Source organism: Danio rerio, chromosome 13 (assembly GCF_049306965.1).
Source record: "Danio rerio strain Tuebingen ecotype United States chromosome 13, GRCz12tu, whole genome shotgun sequence".
Lineage (NCBI taxonomy): Eukaryota > Metazoa > Chordata > Actinopteri > Cypriniformes > Danionidae > Danio > Danio rerio.
The window spans coordinates 51,277,501-51,296,010 of NC_133188.1; the positions used below are offsets into that span (position 1 = coordinate 51,277,501).

At 36.6% G+C, this 18,510-nt stretch overlaps 1 protein-coding gene across 1 annotated transcript in view; it reads left to right on the forward strand.

The window, feature by feature from the left end:
* Positions 1-18,510, forward strand: part of lhcgr (luteinizing hormone/choriogonadotropin receptor) — a 45,380-nt gene that overhangs the window by 729 nt on the left and 26,141 nt on the right. The window contains 1 exon segment of the mRNA NM_205625.1: positions 15,749-15,820. Coding sequence (NP_991188.1) covers positions 15,749-15,820 — 72 coding nt within the window.

Consider the following 18,510-nt stretch of genomic DNA (forward strand, 5'->3'; position numbering starts at 1 on the left):
GTAAATGTAGAGAGGTTTGTCACATATATAAAGTGATAGTTCATCTAAATTTGGAAACTCATTTAATCACTCTTTATTTGTTACAAGTCTGTATGACTTTATTTGTTCTGTTGAATGCGCAATATCTTTTGAGGAAAGCTGAAAGCTGTAATTATTGACTCCACAGTATTTGTTTTACCTGCTAAATAGTGAGTACACTTTCATTTTTGGGTGAACCATCCTTTTAAGTATCAACATGATATATTTACTTTCACATACAGACCGCTGGATTTTAATTCTAGATTAATGTATGTGGTTTTGCATAACATATTAAGATATTCACATCACCTTATTTCACTTCTAATTAAACTCATGAAAAAATGCTTAAGTAATTTATAGTGAAAATATGTTTTTGGACTATATTATTACTGCATTTTGTTAATAAATTGCTACAGAATACTGTAATCAACTAATAAATACTGCTGTATACTTTATTTTTACTACAGTAAAGTGTGGTGTATTATAATGTACTCTATAAAACTACAGTAGTGACTCATTTGTTTACATATCTATAGTTGTTGTTTTACCACAGTATACTATACAATTACCACAACAGATTAATTCAACTACTTAGTATGTTTCAAAAGCAATATAGTAATACTATAAATTAAATTTACAATATATTGTTGAAGTTACAATATATTGTATTTTATTTCTTCATCACATTTCAGTGTGAGTTATTGAAGAATGTGTCACATGAAATATGAAAACATCATATTTAGATCATATTTGTTTTCATTTTATACAATTTATCAGCTAAAATAATTCATATTTATATGTTTACGTTATTTCCCAGTGATGGGTTGTGGCTGGAGAGGTATCCGCTGCGTAAAACATCTGGTGGATAAGTTGGTGGTTCATTCTGCTGTGGTGACCCCGGATTAATAAAGGGACTAAGCCGACAAGAAAATGAATGAATGAATGTTTACATTCGATATAAGGTCATATTCACAGCATCTATCTAACTGCACACTTGAAAATGTACAATACTAATTTATAATATATATACAGTAGCTTTGACCCATGCTATGGTAGTGTATTATACTGTACGTTTAGATTAGATTAGATTAGATTCAACTTTATTGACATTACACATATACAAGGCATTGAAATGCAGTTCAGGTCTAACCAGGAGTGCAACAACAGCAAGTGCATAGCTATAAGTTATAAAGTGCATATGGTGATATTTACAGATGGATGTACTATGAACATTATGTACAGGTTGTATTTACTTTGAACACAGATTTAAATTAAATATATTATAATATATACATGTAATATATGTACAAGTTGCTATTAATAATCAGAAATATGCAGATAGATATGAACATAATTACAAATGTACATGTGCAGTGAGTGTGTACAGTACAAATAAATGAATCAGTGCAATGTAGTGCAAAGAACATGTGCAATTTTTCAATGTGCAAATGTTAAATAGTGCAGTGTTTATGAGGAGTATAAGCAGGCCCACCCGGAATCTGCGCGCGCAGAATTCTGCACGTTTTTTGCAGATTGTCCGCAGATTTTAAGCCCATCGTTAACTCGATGTTTATTGAGTAAATGTGTGTAAATCTATATTTTTTCTTTTTTTTTTTTTATTGATTTCAGTAATATTATTGACTAATGTGAAAATGTTCATTTAATTTATGTACAATGCATTTTGTAATATTATTTTCAGATTTTTACCTAAATTCTCAGCAGAAACGACCGCAGATTCAGTCTGGCCCTAAGTATAAGTTATAAGGAGACTGGGGGGTGTATAAGTAGGGCAAAAGAGACAGTGAGGGGCAGAGTTCAAAAGGGAGACAGCTCTGGGGGAAAAGCTGTTCCTCAGTCTGCTGGTTTTTGTCCGGGGGAGCCTGAAGCGCTCCAAGCGTGGTAATTATAAAGTTACTGTGATGAAACAACAACTATAAAAACGGAAACAAATGACACAATACCGTAGTTTTCTACAACTATAGGGTATATTATACAACAATACACCATCTTTACTGTAGTAAAATCTAAAGTACACTACAGTATTGATTCGTTCACTATAGTTAGTAATACAGTATTCTGTAGCCTTCATTAACAATGAATATCACTATAGTTTACTATCTAATGCAGGCATATACATATGAGTTGTTTTGGCTGATAAATTGTATAAAATGTAAACAAACATGATGCTTTCATATTTCATCTGACAAACTCTTTATTAAACAATGATGCTGAAATGTGAAGCATACAACAGTCTGATGAATACAAACCTATATATTGAAATTTAATGTAATTAATAGCAAATATTACATTGCTTTTGAAACGTACTACAGTAAAGTACTTGAATTAATCTGCTGTGGTAAAACAACACCTTTAGAAATGTAAACAAATGACACAATGCTGTAGTGTTCTGCAACTGTAGGGTATATTATACAACAATACACCATCTTTACTGTAGTAAAATCTAAAGTACACTACAGTATTTATTCGTTCATCAGTTCACTATAGTTAGTAATACAGTATTCTGTAGCATTCAATAACAATGAGTTGTAAATAATATATACAGTATTATGCACTTTACCATACTATAATACACTTTACCATAGCATGGCTCTAAACTACTATGGTATTTACTATAAATTACTATACAGCAGTCATTTTGAGGTAGAGTGGGTAGTTAGATAGATGCTGTGAATATCCCTATAGTTTATTATCTAATGCAGGCATATACATATGAGTTGTTTTGGCTGATAAATTGTATAAAATGTAAACAAACATGATGCTTTCATATTTCATCTGACAAACTCTTTATTAAACAATGATGCTGAAATGTGAAGCATACAACAGTCTGATGAATACAAACCTATATATTGAAATTTAATGTAATTAATAGTAAATATTACATTGCTTTTGAGACGTACTATAGTAAAGTACTTGAATTAATCTGCAGTGGTAATTCTATAGTTACTGTGGTAAAACAACACCTATAGAAATGTAAACAAATGACACAATGCTGTAGTGTTCTGCAACTGTAGGGTATATTATACAACAATACACCATCTTTACTGTAGTAAAATCTAAAGTATACTACAGTATTTATTCGTTCATCAGTTCACTATAGTTAATACTACAGTATTCTGTAGCATTCTGTAACTATATAATTCAAGTGGTGCTCGCTGCAGAGCCATTTGAGGAGAGGTGATCTCCAGAGAGGGGGAGCTTAAGCTTGAGCTCCACCTTTTTTGCACTTCTTCTACGAGTGATGTCACTGGGGGTAGGGTTAGGGGTGGGGTTGGTGTACGCATTAAAACAGCTTACAGGAGGAGGAGCGACAGCTCATGCTCCCCCTCTCTGGAGCTCACCTCTCCTCAAATGGCTCTGCAGCGAGCACCCTCTCATATAATTACCACCAATTGCAGTTTGCATGTTCATGTTGGCGAGGGTTTCCACTGGGTGCTCTGGTTTCCCCCACCGTCCAAACACATGTGCTATAGGTGAATTGAGTAAATTGACTGTAGTGTATGTAGTGTGGATGTTTCCCAGTAATGGTTTGCTGCTGGAAAGGCATCCGCTGTGTAAAACGCATGATGGATAAGTTGGCAGTTCATTCCGCTGTGGCAATCCCTGACTAATAATATGACTAAGTCAAAGAAAAATGAAGGAATACAGGGTTTAATCATGTTGGTATTCACACACACTGGATTTATTTTCATGTTGGTTGGCCAAAGATGGGAATTCAGTGATATTTCCTTATTTACTCATCGATATACAAATTAAAGTCATGTTTTACTATAGTAAATAGATGTAGAGTTTCATTATGAGCTGTTATAATGTTTCATAAACATACAGTAGTAGATATTAAGTCATTGTTTTGGCTTGTGAATATACCAGAAATTGTTTTATAGCCCAAATATTTAATAATTTCTTTACTTTAAATTGCATTTGAGCTGTTTTATTAGTGTTTAATATTAATGTTTCACTAAAACTGTGATATTTAACGTGTCAAACATCCCTTTTAATTTCACTTCGTTTGCCAACGGTGGTGGCTTTTCAGTTGTATTGATTAATTAATACTATTAATATTCATACTGTACGTGTTTACGGCCATTAGAGAGACTTTGTGAAATGAATGATTTGTGGGCAGTGATTCACAGTGATACTAATGAAGCTTCTTGACTTTCATGTACATGATCTCATAAACCACACACACCCAAATCTCTGGAGTTTTGAGTCAGCTCAATTATCTCATAATAATGCTTATTATAGTACAGAATGTTAAATATGAAACACGGGCAAATAAAGGGAGGTATGATAGTTTAAAGTGTGATCTAGAGCAGTGTTTTTCAACTGGTGGGTCCACTTTTGGGTCGCGGGAACATTTTCAGTGGGTCGCGGAGTGTGTGGTAAAAAAAAACAACAAAAGTTAAATTTTTTACTTATTTTGCTTATACTAGACTTTTATTTTGAAATGCGGGCGTGACAACCCTACTGTTTGACATCTGAAATTTCATTTAATTATAGCAACAAATATGTCGAAGCCCAAGTATGACCCCGAACATGTAAAGTATGGATATATGTATATTAGGGATGTAACGGTATCAGAATTTCACGGTACGGTAATACCTCGGTATGAATGTCACGGTACGGTATTTATTGAATCATTTACAGGAAAAAACAAAACTTATGAAAATACTCCAAAAAAGTGCCAAAAGTGTCAATGACATACAAATTAGTCATCTATCTGTAAGCTTTGAAACAGGAACTTCAATTTTAATAACAAAAAAATATTAAACCATGTAAAAAAATTAAGTTTCAATTTAGTATTGTTGAAAACTCATCACATTCAACATTTAATCACTCACTCACTTAGATAGAGATGGGTTTAAAGGAAAATTATCATATAAATATAATCTGGTAAAAGCTGGTATCTCTGGGTATTTACAATGTCCCCTGCAACAGAAAAAAACCCTCTCATTTGGGACTGAGGTTTCTGGGACAGAGAGATATGACTTGGCCCAGGTTGACAGCAGTGGGTAACGTTGTGCATTGTCTTTCCCCCACTTGAGAGGACAAACCATGAGTGAGATAGAGGTCTCATGTCTGCATCAATCTGAACAGTGTGCTGTGTTTCTGCAGTCCCCATGACTGATTATTAGTCGTATTCCCCAACTTGCAGGCACGTGCACACACAGGGCTCAACCTGTGCAGTGCACATGCCCTTTTTAGTCTTGGATAGAAAGTTCCCTTCCAAAATGATCAAAAGGGCCCCCGCGGCGCAACATACCCTCCGTCCCCGCTTTACAGTACGCGCGCGACAACACAGCTGATAAGAACTCGCGCGACAACACAGCTGATAAGAACTCGCGCGACAACACCGTTATTCAGTACGCGCGCGACAACACAGCTGATCAGAACTCGCGCGACAACACAGCTGATAAGAACTCGCGCGACAACACCGCTGATAAGAACTCGCGCGACAACACCGCTATTCAGTACGCGCGCGACAACACAGCTGATAAGAACTCGCGCGACAACACAGCTGATAAGAACTCGCGCGACAACACAGCTGATAAGAACTTGCGCGACAACACCGCTATTCAGTACGCGCGCGGCGACAACACCCAGCTCTTTTTCATCACCGCTTCTAGCAGCACACTCCATTTCCGCATTACTGGATCTGTAGCGACAACAGACCGCAAGGGATTATGGCCAAGCCTGGGCTGATGGGAATTGTAGTTTCCGGTACCTCCCGTTCGCTTCATTCGCCTGAGCAAATTTTCTCAGAAGACCTATAGTTTTACCGAGTCATGCGACTACGGTGATATCGAAAAAAATTAATATTGCGGTATGACGGTATTTACAATACCGTTACATCCCTAATATATATATATATATATATATATATATATATATATATATATATATATATATATATATATATATATATATATATATATATTGACGACAAATAAGACTTAAAACCTTAGTGTCATATGTAGTGAGGTGCTCTGAGCATGACAGCTTCTAAATAAAACAACCTTTAGAAACCAGAAAACATGTTTTATTAACAGTTTATTATTAACAGTATTTGACATTTTTACTCTGTAATATTTCTATTATTTGATCCATTTTGTTAAATGACAGCAATAAAATGTTGTTTATTTGTAAGTCTTGGTGAATTTCTTATGATTTATCTGTCACTACTTGTGTATATTAACAAATAAATACAAATGAAGTATAATTCCCAAAACTGTATTATAGTTCCCAAAAATTTGGGTCGCGGCTTGATGACCATGTAAAAATTTGGATCCCATGGCCAAACCAGTTGAGAACCCCTGATCTAGAGAGCCATTAAAGCTTCTCCAGAGCACAAATGTGTGAGTACTGCTGATTTTCATCTCAATGTACAATTTTTACTAGTCTAACACGTGAATACAATAACACACACCACAGAGACTGTAAATAGGATTTATCTGTGGCTCATAAACACACATCTCAAATATACCAGTAGACTAAACACACATGATATGACTCATACAGTTATCTCAAAAGTACTCTAAATAATTTCTTATCTACATTTGCAATTGAATATCATCAAAATGTACAAACAACCACTCTGTCTGTTTTCACATGATTAAATATTTAATACTGCACTGTAAAAAGTTTTTGTGGCGACGCAGTGGCGCAGTAGGTAGTGCTGTCACCTCACAGCAAGAAGGTCGCTGGGTAGCTGGTTCGAACCTCGGCTCAGTTGGCGTTTCTGTGTGGAGTTTGCATGTTCTCCCTGCGTTCGTGGGGTTTCCCTCCGGGTGCTGCGGTTTTCCCCCACAGTCCAAAGATGGTACAGGTGAACTGAGTAAGCTAGAATTGTCTGTAGTGAATGAGTGTGTGTGGATGTTTCCCATAGATGGGTAGGGCAAGGAGGGGCATAAGTTGGCGGTTCATTCCACTGTGGTGACCCCAGATTAATAAAAGGACTAAGCCGAAAAGAAAATGAATGAATTAATGCATTTTTATTATTAATTATTTTTATGATTATTATTAATACAGTTCAAGTTTATTTGTATGGCGATTTTCACAATAATTATTGTTTCAAAGCAGCTTTATAAAAGATGCATATTATTACATTACAGACAAAGTCAGAAAGTTAAGTTTATTAGTTAACCTAACTTTAACTTATTATCTAGTAACTAATGGCTTTTAACAGTTCATGATTGTATGTTTTACACAGCGGATGCCCTTCCAGCTGCAACCCAGTACTGGGAAACACCCATATACACTCATTCACACACACACACACACTTATACACTACGGCCAATTTAGTTTACTCAATTCACCTATAGCGCATGTGTTTGGACTGTGGGGGAAACCGGAGCACCCAGAGGAAACCCAGGCTGACATGGGGAGAACATGCAAACTCTACACAGAAATGCCAACTGGCCCAGACGAGACTCGAATCAGCGACCTTCCTTCTGTGAGGCGACAGTGCTTACCACTGAGCCACTGTGTCGCCAAGTTCAAGTTCATTCATTCATTTTCTTGTCGGCTTAGTCCCTTTATTAATCCAGGGTCGCCACAGCGGAGGGTCGCCACAGCGGAATGAACCGCCAACTTATCCAGCAAGTTTTTACGCAGCGGATGCCCTTCTAGCCGCAACCCATTTCTGGGAAACATCCACACACACATTCAAACACACTCATTCACTACGGACAATTTAGCCTACCCAATTCACCTGTACCACATGTCTTTTGGACTGTAGGGGAAACCGGAGCACCCGGAGGAAACACACGCGAAGGCAGGGAGAACATGCAAACTCCACACAGAAGCGCCAACTGAGCCGAGGTTCGAACCAGCGACCTTCTTGCTGTGAGGCGACAGCACTACCTACTGCGCCACTGCCTCGCCCAAGTTCAAGTTATTATTTATAAGAATATTTAACCCACAGCTATATAATATATAGGTGATGCCTATGTGTAGATGTTCAGTGAAGTGTGTTTGTGTATTAAGTGCATACAGTGAAGTGTATTTGTGTACTAATTCACACTGTAACTGTTAATATTAATATTATTAATAATAAGCATTAATTATTGAAATGAGTCTCGGCTAGGCCAGTTGGCATTTCTGTGTGGAGTTTGCATGTTGGCGTGGGTTTCCTATGGGTACTCCAGTTTCCCCCACAGTCCAAACACATGCGCTATAGGTGAATTGAATAAATTAAATTGGCTATAGTGTATGAGTGTGAGTGTGTATGGGTGTTTCCCAATACTGGGTTGCTGCTGCAAGGGCATACACTGCGTAAAACAAATGCCAGAATAGTTGGCGGTTCATTCCGCTGTGGTGACCTATGATAAACAAGGGACTAAACCGATTGAAACAGCTCCTTAAATGCAAAGGCAGCACTTCCAATTCAACTTCCACCTCCGTTCAGCGTATTGCAAATGAACAAAATAACCTGTTATGCAATACAAGGTCTGTTAGCGGCTCCTCATTATAGTACTCTGCCTCTGCATGAAATCTCTACCTTTTCTGATGGAAGCAATAGGGAAGTTGTTGACGTGAAAAGCACTATCCAAAATAGTCAGGTCAAGTAGTTTTGTCTGACTGACGGGTTTGTTAATTCGCGCCCGCTGAGCTGAAAGTGTTAAAAGATGAGAGTCTGTGCTTCGTGAACTCCAGGCCTTGAATTTACTCTCTTCCTCTACTGGAGCCTTGAGTCCTGATAAGAGATACATGCCAATCAAGGACAAGAGATAAATGGAAAATGTCCTTAAAAAAGGGTTGAGAGACGGACAAATAGAAATATGAAGCAAATATGACATGGACAGGGCTTCAGATGGAGCATCCGTTTGTTTTGAGTTATTTGTATAGTGTCTCCAAAAATTAATTGGATCTCACACAAACGTCAAAAAGATTAATTATTATTATTATTATTATTATTATTATTATTATTATTATTATTATTATTATTATTTTTATTATTATTATTATTATTAATATTATTATTATTATTGTTGTTATTATTATTATTATTGTTTATTATTATTATTATTATTATTGTTTTTGTTATTATTATTATTATTATTGTTTTTATAATTTTTTTTATTATTATTATTATTATTATTGTTTTTATAAATTTTTTAAATTATTATTATTATTATTGTTGTTTTTATTATTATTATATTATTATTATTATTGTTTTTATTATTATTATTATTATTGTTGTTGTTGTTGTTTTTGCAATAATGTTTTAATTTTTATTTTGTAATTTTAAAAATGAATTTATTTAATTGTTTTTAGATAAGCACAGCAGGACAGTTTTGCACAAACTAATGCAGTTTTTTTATTATTCCATGGCACATCTGTATTTAATTACAAAATTGCATAAATACTATATTTGCAAAAATGTATTAAATGCTAAAAATTTATAGTATTATTATTTATTCATTCATTTTTCTTCGGCTTGGTCTCCTTTTTACAGTTTTTCTCAGTGGCTTTGGTGCTTTTTTTTACATTTCTCAACACTATTTACATTTGCACAACCGTTAATGCATTTCTCAAAGCAATTAGTCATTTGTGCACATCCTAGTAGCAGTTTCTCATTCCTTCCAACAAATTGCAAATGCTTTTGAACATGCATCAATTGCTTTCATACAACTCTACTGTTTATAACATTATCCAACCCGAGCTCATTCTGAAAACGTAACCCCACGGAGGTTTTTGGAGACCGCAATTTACGTGGCCAGAGGTACGTATGGCCGCATACCGTTTTTTCAAGCGAACGCTACGGGGCGGTGTGATGCCGCTCCTTCGCGCTCGCCGGCTGTGACGGCTCACCTCCGTGTGGAGGGCTTTCTCACTTAGCTCGTAGTGTTACGTCGGCAGAGCGGAGGCTCGGAGGAGGAGGAGCCACCCGCGGCGACGACCGGGTTCGGGTATTTGTTTGTTTCTTGATATAAGCTGAGTGCATTTACAAAACATTCACAAAAATGGAATAAATTATAAAAATACAATTGTATTAATAATAATGATAAACATATTTTTATTAATTAATATTTTTGTTATTATTTTAGTATTATTAAACAGTGGAAAATAGTTTATACTGTAAGGACACTGTATATTAATTGTATATTAGTAATAACCGTATTTAAGCTGTCGGATTATTCAAAACAACTCATACACTAAGGTCTTTACTATAACCTGCCAAAAGTTATAGCCAGCAAAGTTTGGCTTAACTTGAATGAAGTCAGTTCAAAAACAGTATAAGAATACTATACATTTATTCAACTTTTTAATTAATTTAATAACTGTATAGTCATTTTCAGCAAGCTATAAGCTGTTTGTTCAGATTTTTCCATAGAAAAAATACCAATATAAAATATATTGACTATATAATCAATATATACATATTAACTTCATGAACAAAAATATGAATATATTAATAAATTGAATTTAATTATTAGCATGTTTTGATCTAAATAAAGGTCCTCATGCTCTGTGCACTTATTTGTTTAGTATTGTTGCATTTTTATATATATTTAAAATATTTTCCCCTCTTCATCTGTACTAACATTATTAAATGTATTTATTGTACATTTACATTGCTTTTGTATTGTTTTTGTTATTTGTGTGCGCCCAGAGTCTGAGAGTAACGTATTTTCATTTCATGTCATGTGACTGAATTAGATCATTTTGAATGTTATTTAATGTTAAAGGGAACCTATTATGCAAAATAAAAGCCACTTTTATAAGGAGTTTAAACACAGTTATGTGCAACAGTATATGAATATAAGCAGCTTCTTATGGTAAAAATGTATTAATTCTGTTTTTATAATCACTTTGATTGACATTCTCCCTTTGTATGTGTCATCAGAAGGGGAAATCACTGCCCATTAGTGATGATCTCTCCCTTGTTAGCATAGGACAGGGGTCGGCAACCCAAAATGTTGAAAGAGCCATACTGGACAAAAAAAAAACAAAAACAAATATGTCTGGAGCCGCAAAAAATTAAAAGCCTTATATAAGCCTTATAATGAAGGCAACACGTGCTGTATGTATTTATATTAGCTATATTAGCCTACTATAAAAATGATTTAGTTGGCTACAAATACATACTAAGCCTTCATGATTAAATGTTTTTTTTTTCCCTGCAGTGCATCCTGTAGAGAATGACGCACCACGTGACTACTCTGTTGTACGATGCCGTCTCAAGTTTACCTTAATTGCAATATTAATGCATTATGTTTAATGTTCGAGTTTAACTTCATTACAATATTAATGAATTATGTTTAATGTTCAAGTTTAACTTCATTACAATATTAATGCATCATGTTTTGCTTTGATGAAATTAAAGAAATGCAGTAAAGAAATCAGATTTTTGATGTTTTTTATTTTGAGGATTCCAAAAAACAACATCAAAATGAACGTGCATAACGTGCCCCTTACTGGGAATGTGCTCAACAAGGAAGGGTCAATCTCCAGGGGTGTGTGACAAGGAAAGACAGTCTCGTTTTTTCCTTTCGCCACTCGCAAAATCTGCTCCCAAATGCAGTTTGCATATCAACGATCGCACCTTGTAAATAATCACCGTTGAGTGAGTGATCGGGATGGGCTTCTTTGAATTCTCTCAGGGAGGGAAAATGAGAGAGCGTGCCCCGATGTACATCTTTGGCAAGACAGCTTACGCTCCATGGCGCATCACACAGCCGCCGGATAGTTTACAACAGCTACCTGCCTATTCCGTGTGTCGCAGGCTATGACGCAAATCTTCGTTGACAGAAATGTTGAAAATAAATATTCTACACACTTTTACAGCATTGGAAAACGTTAAGATTGTTTGTCCTCCTATAGAAACCATATTAAAACAAAAATATATTTACCTCCCCCATCTTTTTCCGTTTTCAAACATTTTTTGAAAAAGCTCAAGGGAGCCACTGGGGCAGCGCTAAAGAGCCGCATGCGGCTCTAGAGCCGCGGGTTGCTGACCCCTGGCATAGGACAATAGTCTTGTTTTTTAAGCTGCCTCTATGTGGACACACTGACATTTGTAGCTCCGCCCTCTTTTAAAAAGAGCACAATCTCATTTGAATTTAAAGCAACAGTCACCAAAACAACACAATTAGGATCATAACCTAAAATGGGCAGTTTCAGAGAGTTATAAAACATTATTTGTGTGGTATTTTGAGCTGAAACTTTACATACATCCTCTAGGGACATCAGAGACTTATTTTAGATCTTGTAAAAGTGTCATAATAGGTCCCCATTAACACTTGAATGTTATTTTGGGGCTTTACATGCACGCTTGCATGGTCAAAAACTCATTTTTGGGTCACATATGGACAAACCCAATTGCTGGCTTGCACTGCTTTTACCTTATTTAGGGCAAGTGAGCTCAGCGCAGCCTCCACTCCATCAGAGAGACTTTACGAGCGCTAACAAGAGGCGAACGCTTTCCCGAAACTCACATCATTAGAGCTGCACTGTACCAGATGAATCAAGCACGCTTCACATTTACAATCTCCAAGAGCACGGTGACCCTCTCGCAAAAAAACAAACAAAACCAAGCCATAATTATCCACGTGCGAAGCTTCCAAACACCGCCCAGAAATTTAACACATAATGGCATATAATTACTCGCAATCTGCATGATTATTTTTAGCAGTGCTTTATGGAAAATTTGATTGTCCTTTAAAAATCAAGTGTTCTAATTACAGCACAAAGCATTTATAAATACAGCGAATTGAATTGAATATGGGCAAGATAATTTAGTCAATTTATTAAAGTAAACAGTTTTATTAAAGAGTTCAATTCTTAAAAATAGGAGTGTGGTCAGCGATTATCTTTCGGAATAGAAAGATCATACATTTAATTTCAAATGAGTTATTGCCAAAAAAAAAAAAAAAACATTACAAACTACAAACTTTTGCCATTGTGAAAACGTACCACTGTATACATCTCTGGAGAGCACGAATTATGTAGCCAGAGCTACAGTACGTATGGCTGCATTTAGCTTTTTACATGAATGCTATGGGACTGTATGATGCCACCGATACCTTCCGTTTCTTTCCGCACAGACCACTTGCCTCTGTGTGGATGGCTTTTCTGCAGTTTCTAGTTTGCCCACTTGAGACATTGAGAGTTGACCATGATGACAGGGTTTGAGTCTGGTGAAAATCGGTTCCAGAAAACGGGTAAGACAACAACAGAAGCCAAAAAATAAAAGAAACAAGTAAATAACAGGGTGAGAACGTGGTAAAAAACAGGTGGCTTTTCTTTTTCTGGATTGCTTTTGAAAACACTATCGGTTGGGTTTACGGAAGGGGGTGGGTGGGAGTGATCGATTGGTCAGTCAGACAGTCAACAGCGGCCTGTGGTGGATTTCTGCTAGAAGAGTAGGCAAAAATGGCACTTACAAAAGAAATTAGAGATCTCAAAAAGCATACACAGCGGCCTTTGGTGGATTCGCAAAAACAATAACTGCAAAAAACATACGTCCTGGGACGTATTCGGCACTCTCCAAAAATGTATACAGGGGTACATATCAATAATGAACCTGGGTTGAAATTTCTAATAAATGTAGTATTTTTTATGGTACTCATGTCTTGATTTTACCTATTTATTAAACACATTCATTGTGGTGTATTTGATTATTATTTTTTATAATAATCTGATTATTTTATTATAATAATCTGTAGGAATGTAAAGACCATGCACTTAAATTCAAATGAGTTATATAACATTACAAAAAATAAATAAACATTACAAACTACAAAATTTCGCCACACAGTGTCATTGTGAAAATGTACCCCCGTATACATTTCTGGAGAGCATGAATTATGTAGCCAGAGCTACGTATGGCTGCATTTCGTCTTTCAAATGAAGGCTACATAACGGTATGACACCGCCAATGGCTCCTGTTTTTTTTCGCGCTGCCAACTGACCGCCTACCTCTGTGTGGACAGCTTTTCTGCTGTTACCAGTTTGCCCAGTGGCTTGCCATGTACATCAGTGGACTTGAGACGAAGAGAGGAGTTGACCACAACGACAGGGTTTGGTCTGGTGAAAATCGGTTCCAGAAAGCGGGTAATACAAAAACAGAAGCCAAAAAATAAAAGAAACAAGTAAATAACAGGGTGAGAATGTGGTAAAATCTAAAAACATGGTAAAAATCAGGTGGCTTTTCGACACTATCAGTTGGGTTTACGGAAGGGTGTAAGTGGGAGTGATCGGTTGGTCAGTCAGTCAGTCGACAGCGGCCTCTGGTGGATTTACATGAGAACAGCAGGCGCGAATGGCACTCGAGAGAAATTTGAGATCTGAAAAAGCAAGCACAGCGACCTCTGGTGGATATGTGAAAATAAAAACTGTAAAAAATTTTTTTTTTTTAAACTTACCTCCTGGGATGTATTTGGCACTCTACAGAAATGTGTACAAGGGTACATATCAATAATGATCCTGGGTTGAGATTTGTGGTATTCCTGTCTTGATTTTACTTATTTATTAAATACATTAGTTGGGGTGTGTTTCATTATTAATATTATTATTATTATTATACTGATTGTTAAATTTGTTTGTCCTTTAAAAATGAAGATGAATGAATGTTTAGTAAATATTTACCAGCATATTCACTGGATTGAGTACCTTTTTGAAAATGATTATGCATTTTTCAGTGAGTATGAACAATAAATAATATTTTTATTGCGTTTAAGCAAAATTGATTCATTAAAGAGGTGTATTTATTAAAATAGGGCACAGTGGCTTAGTGGTTAGCACAATTGCCTGACAACAAGAAGGTCGCTGGTTCGAGCCTGTTTGGCGTGGGTTTCTTCCGGGTGCTCCGGTTTCCCCCACAGTCCGAACACATGTGATGTAGGTGAATTGGGTAAGCTAAATTGCACGTAGTGTATGTGTTTGAAAAAATGTGTATGAATGTTTCCCAGTGATGGGTTGCAGCTGGAAGGGCATCCGCTGTGTAAAAGCATATGCTGGATAAGTTGGTGGTTCATTCCGCTGTGGCGACCCCTGATTAGTAAATGTGAACGCTGAGGTGGTTGTGTGGTGAAGCCAGAGATAAATTCCACCTGTGTACAATAAAGAAAGGAAAGTATTTATTTAAAAGGGGGATCTGTAGGTGGTGTGCTCATTATTTCTAGGAACTGAATCATTAATAACATCTGCCAGACAGAGCAACAATTCTTTCTCAGTGATATCAGAATACAGAAGTGTATTATTATTATTATAAATAATTTCACAAGGTTTTAAAGTGCTAAAGGAGTGGAGGTCAGCTGTCTGTTCCCTGAAAAAGTTAGTCCTTGCTGGACAAGCTTTTATCTGTTCCCTCTCTGTGTGACATTAAACTTCCTTGAGGCTTATCACACTTTTTTAAAAGCTTTATAAGATACACATCTGCTCACGTGCCTTATATTTAATACTAATTTCCCACTGAATAACAAAGATTTGGAGTTTCTTCTCTTTTTGTCCTAAATGCGTGACATATTTTTAAGCTTTGTTAAGAAATGTGGGGGTGACACGGTGGCTCAGTGGGTATTACTGTCGCCTTACATCAAGAAGGTCACTAGTTCGAGTCCCAGCTGGACCATTTGGCATTTCTGTGTGGAGCTTGCATATTCTCACTGTGTTTGTATGTTTGTGACTATTGCAGATGGGCACATTGCGATATCGATGCTGTAACCGTATATTATGCAGCCTAATTATTAATATATCTTGTGATTTCAGAGTTTTGAACTACATCTCAGTGAAGACCATCAGCAGCCGGAGTTTCGACGGCCTGAAAGGAGTAAGAAGAATGTGAGTAGTCATTGTTTTTTACAACATTACGCCATATAACCAGATGTTTAGCGAGTCCACTGAAGGGAACGCATCCATCCGTCCATCATCACTCCTCTCTGAGCCAGCAGGTTTACAGGGAAAAAGATTTGCAGAGAAAACTCTTTGATGTTCACTCCCTTTTTCAGGACGCACTGAGCTTTCAAATGCCAAGATTTCCCTGCCGCTCGCTCTATTGAAAAGCTCAGGACATCCAAGCTCAGGAGGAACAGTTTGAACGCTCGAACAGAATAGATTATTGTTTGGCGTGAACGAATTGAAAGAGCAGTATTTGAGCCAGTGATAGTTTAATATCACACTACAGCCGATCTTGTGAAGAATTCAAAGAGAAGCATCTCTTTCCTGAGGAATATACTGTTGTTTTTGAGGTTTTTTTTATGTGTGTGTGAATTTTCTATTATTAAAAACTAAAGGTGTCATACTAATTAAAACTGTCATTTAAAAAAAAAAAGCCTTTAGCTCAACCTGCCAAAATAAAACTTTATGGTTTAACTTTCATTCATTCATTAATTTTCTTTTCGGCTTAGATACTTTATTAATCTGAGGTCGCCACAGTGGAATGAACCGCTAACTTATCCAGCATATATTTTACGCAGCGGATGCCCTTCTAGCTGGAACCCATCTCTGGGAAACATCTATACCCTCATTCACACTCATACACTACGGACAATTGAGCCTACCCAATTCACCTGTACCGCATGTCTTTGGACTGTGGGGGAAACCGGAGCACCCGGAGGAAACCCCCTCGAACACAGGGAGAACATGCAAACTCCACACAGAAATGCCAACTGACCCAGCCGAGGCTCAAAGCAACGACCTTCTTGCTGTGAGGCGACAGCACTACGTAGTCCAGGCTGGGTCAGTTGGTGTTTCTGTGTGGAGTTTGCATGTTCTCCCCATAGGTTCTCCGTATAGGTTTTCTCCAGTTGCTCCGGTTTCCCCTAAAAGTCCAAACATATGCGCTATAGGGGAATTGAATAAGCTAAACTGGCTGTAGCGTATGTGTGTGAATGCAACAGTGATGGGTTGCGGCTGGAAGGGCATCCGCTGTGTAAAACATATGCTGGATAAGTTGGAGGTTCATTCCGCTGTGGCGACCCGGGATTAATAAAGTGACTAAGCCGACAAGAAAGTGAATAAATGAACATTTTGTAGAAGAAACAGTACAGAATGAATTATTCACTGCTGTTTACTGCACATACTAATACAAAAAGCTTATCAATTAATATAGGATCCACCATTTATGAACATTTTTAAGTTTAAAATACAAATTTTATAGTATAATTTTTATAATGCAATAAAAATGCAATGCATAAGAACATATTTGTGATGTTTATAAATGATCATAAAAGAGTTTATAGTAAAGAAATAAATGCTTTCAGTTTACTTTTTAAGTGCTCCTCTGAAATGTATGTGTAGCGGCTTTCCAATTGCCACTACTGTTGGCAGAGCAAGCAAGTTTTGTACGCGTAAAGTCAGAGTCCGTAGGCAAAATAGATCCAAATAAAAACGTCTTTATTTTCCAATTAACATAATTACTTCATTAACTTTCCTTAATCTATATGCACACTTCTTTGTTACCTTGAGTTACCTTACGAGACGAGACGGTCAAAAACTGTGTGCTTCCTACCAACACTGTCTAACTCCATGCAGTGAAGCCACAGTTATATAGTCTCCTATTGACACCTTGTGGCCAGTTGCCAATATACATTGTATGGCTCCTAAAGTATGCTTTCTCAGAATTATACAAAGGCCCAACTCCAATTCTATTTTGTACCCCTTCCCCTTTCACTTGGCCCTTGAAACAGAGGGTGAAGGTGAAGGGTTTCAAAATGTACCCCTAAGAAATGAGACAGCACTACAGCACCTGCACACATCATCATACAGTATGTCATCGTGAGCTCTTGCTTCATATCAGACGATCACGACTGCTGTAGTGATTCCAGTTCTGTTATTTTTTGGTATTTATCTTCAGGAAATCCCTGAAGGGATATATTATGTTATCATAACGATCTAATGTGCCAATGAGATCATAACTACTGTGCATTTACACCGTGGCCATATTCATCAGTGTAAACACACCAAAAACAACATTAACATTATAGCAGACACTGTAAACAGCTCATTTTCAACATAGTCATTATCTTTGAATAATCTTTTGAATGAAGAAACACTAATACGTTTTAGTTTTAAAACACATAAGTTTTGCTACGGTTATGCCATCCGTCCACACTACATCAGAGTTTTCGAGCGCTGAAAACGAAGCTTTTTGAAAATGCTGAAGAGGCTGTTTTCATTGTAAAACGCTGCTGCTCTGTGTCAGTGTGGATGGGGGAAAACGGAGACATCTGAAAACGGAGACGGGGCTGCAGAAATTTGCCTCTCTGATTGGGGCTTCTTTCTCAATATTAACGCCACCACGTTTCCCTCAGTCCATAATATGTCCTCATTTGTAAGTCGCTTTGGATAAAAGCGTCTGCTAAATGACTAAATGTAAATAATATTGTAGTGATATTAACATCGCTTCTTAATTTCTTTTTAAACCGGAAGAACAAATTTGCTCAAAACAACGCAAAAACAACCAATTTTCACGTATGTGTTACTCAAGAGTGTCTTCTGTATCTTTAAATTGTGTAAACCCTTTACTTTTC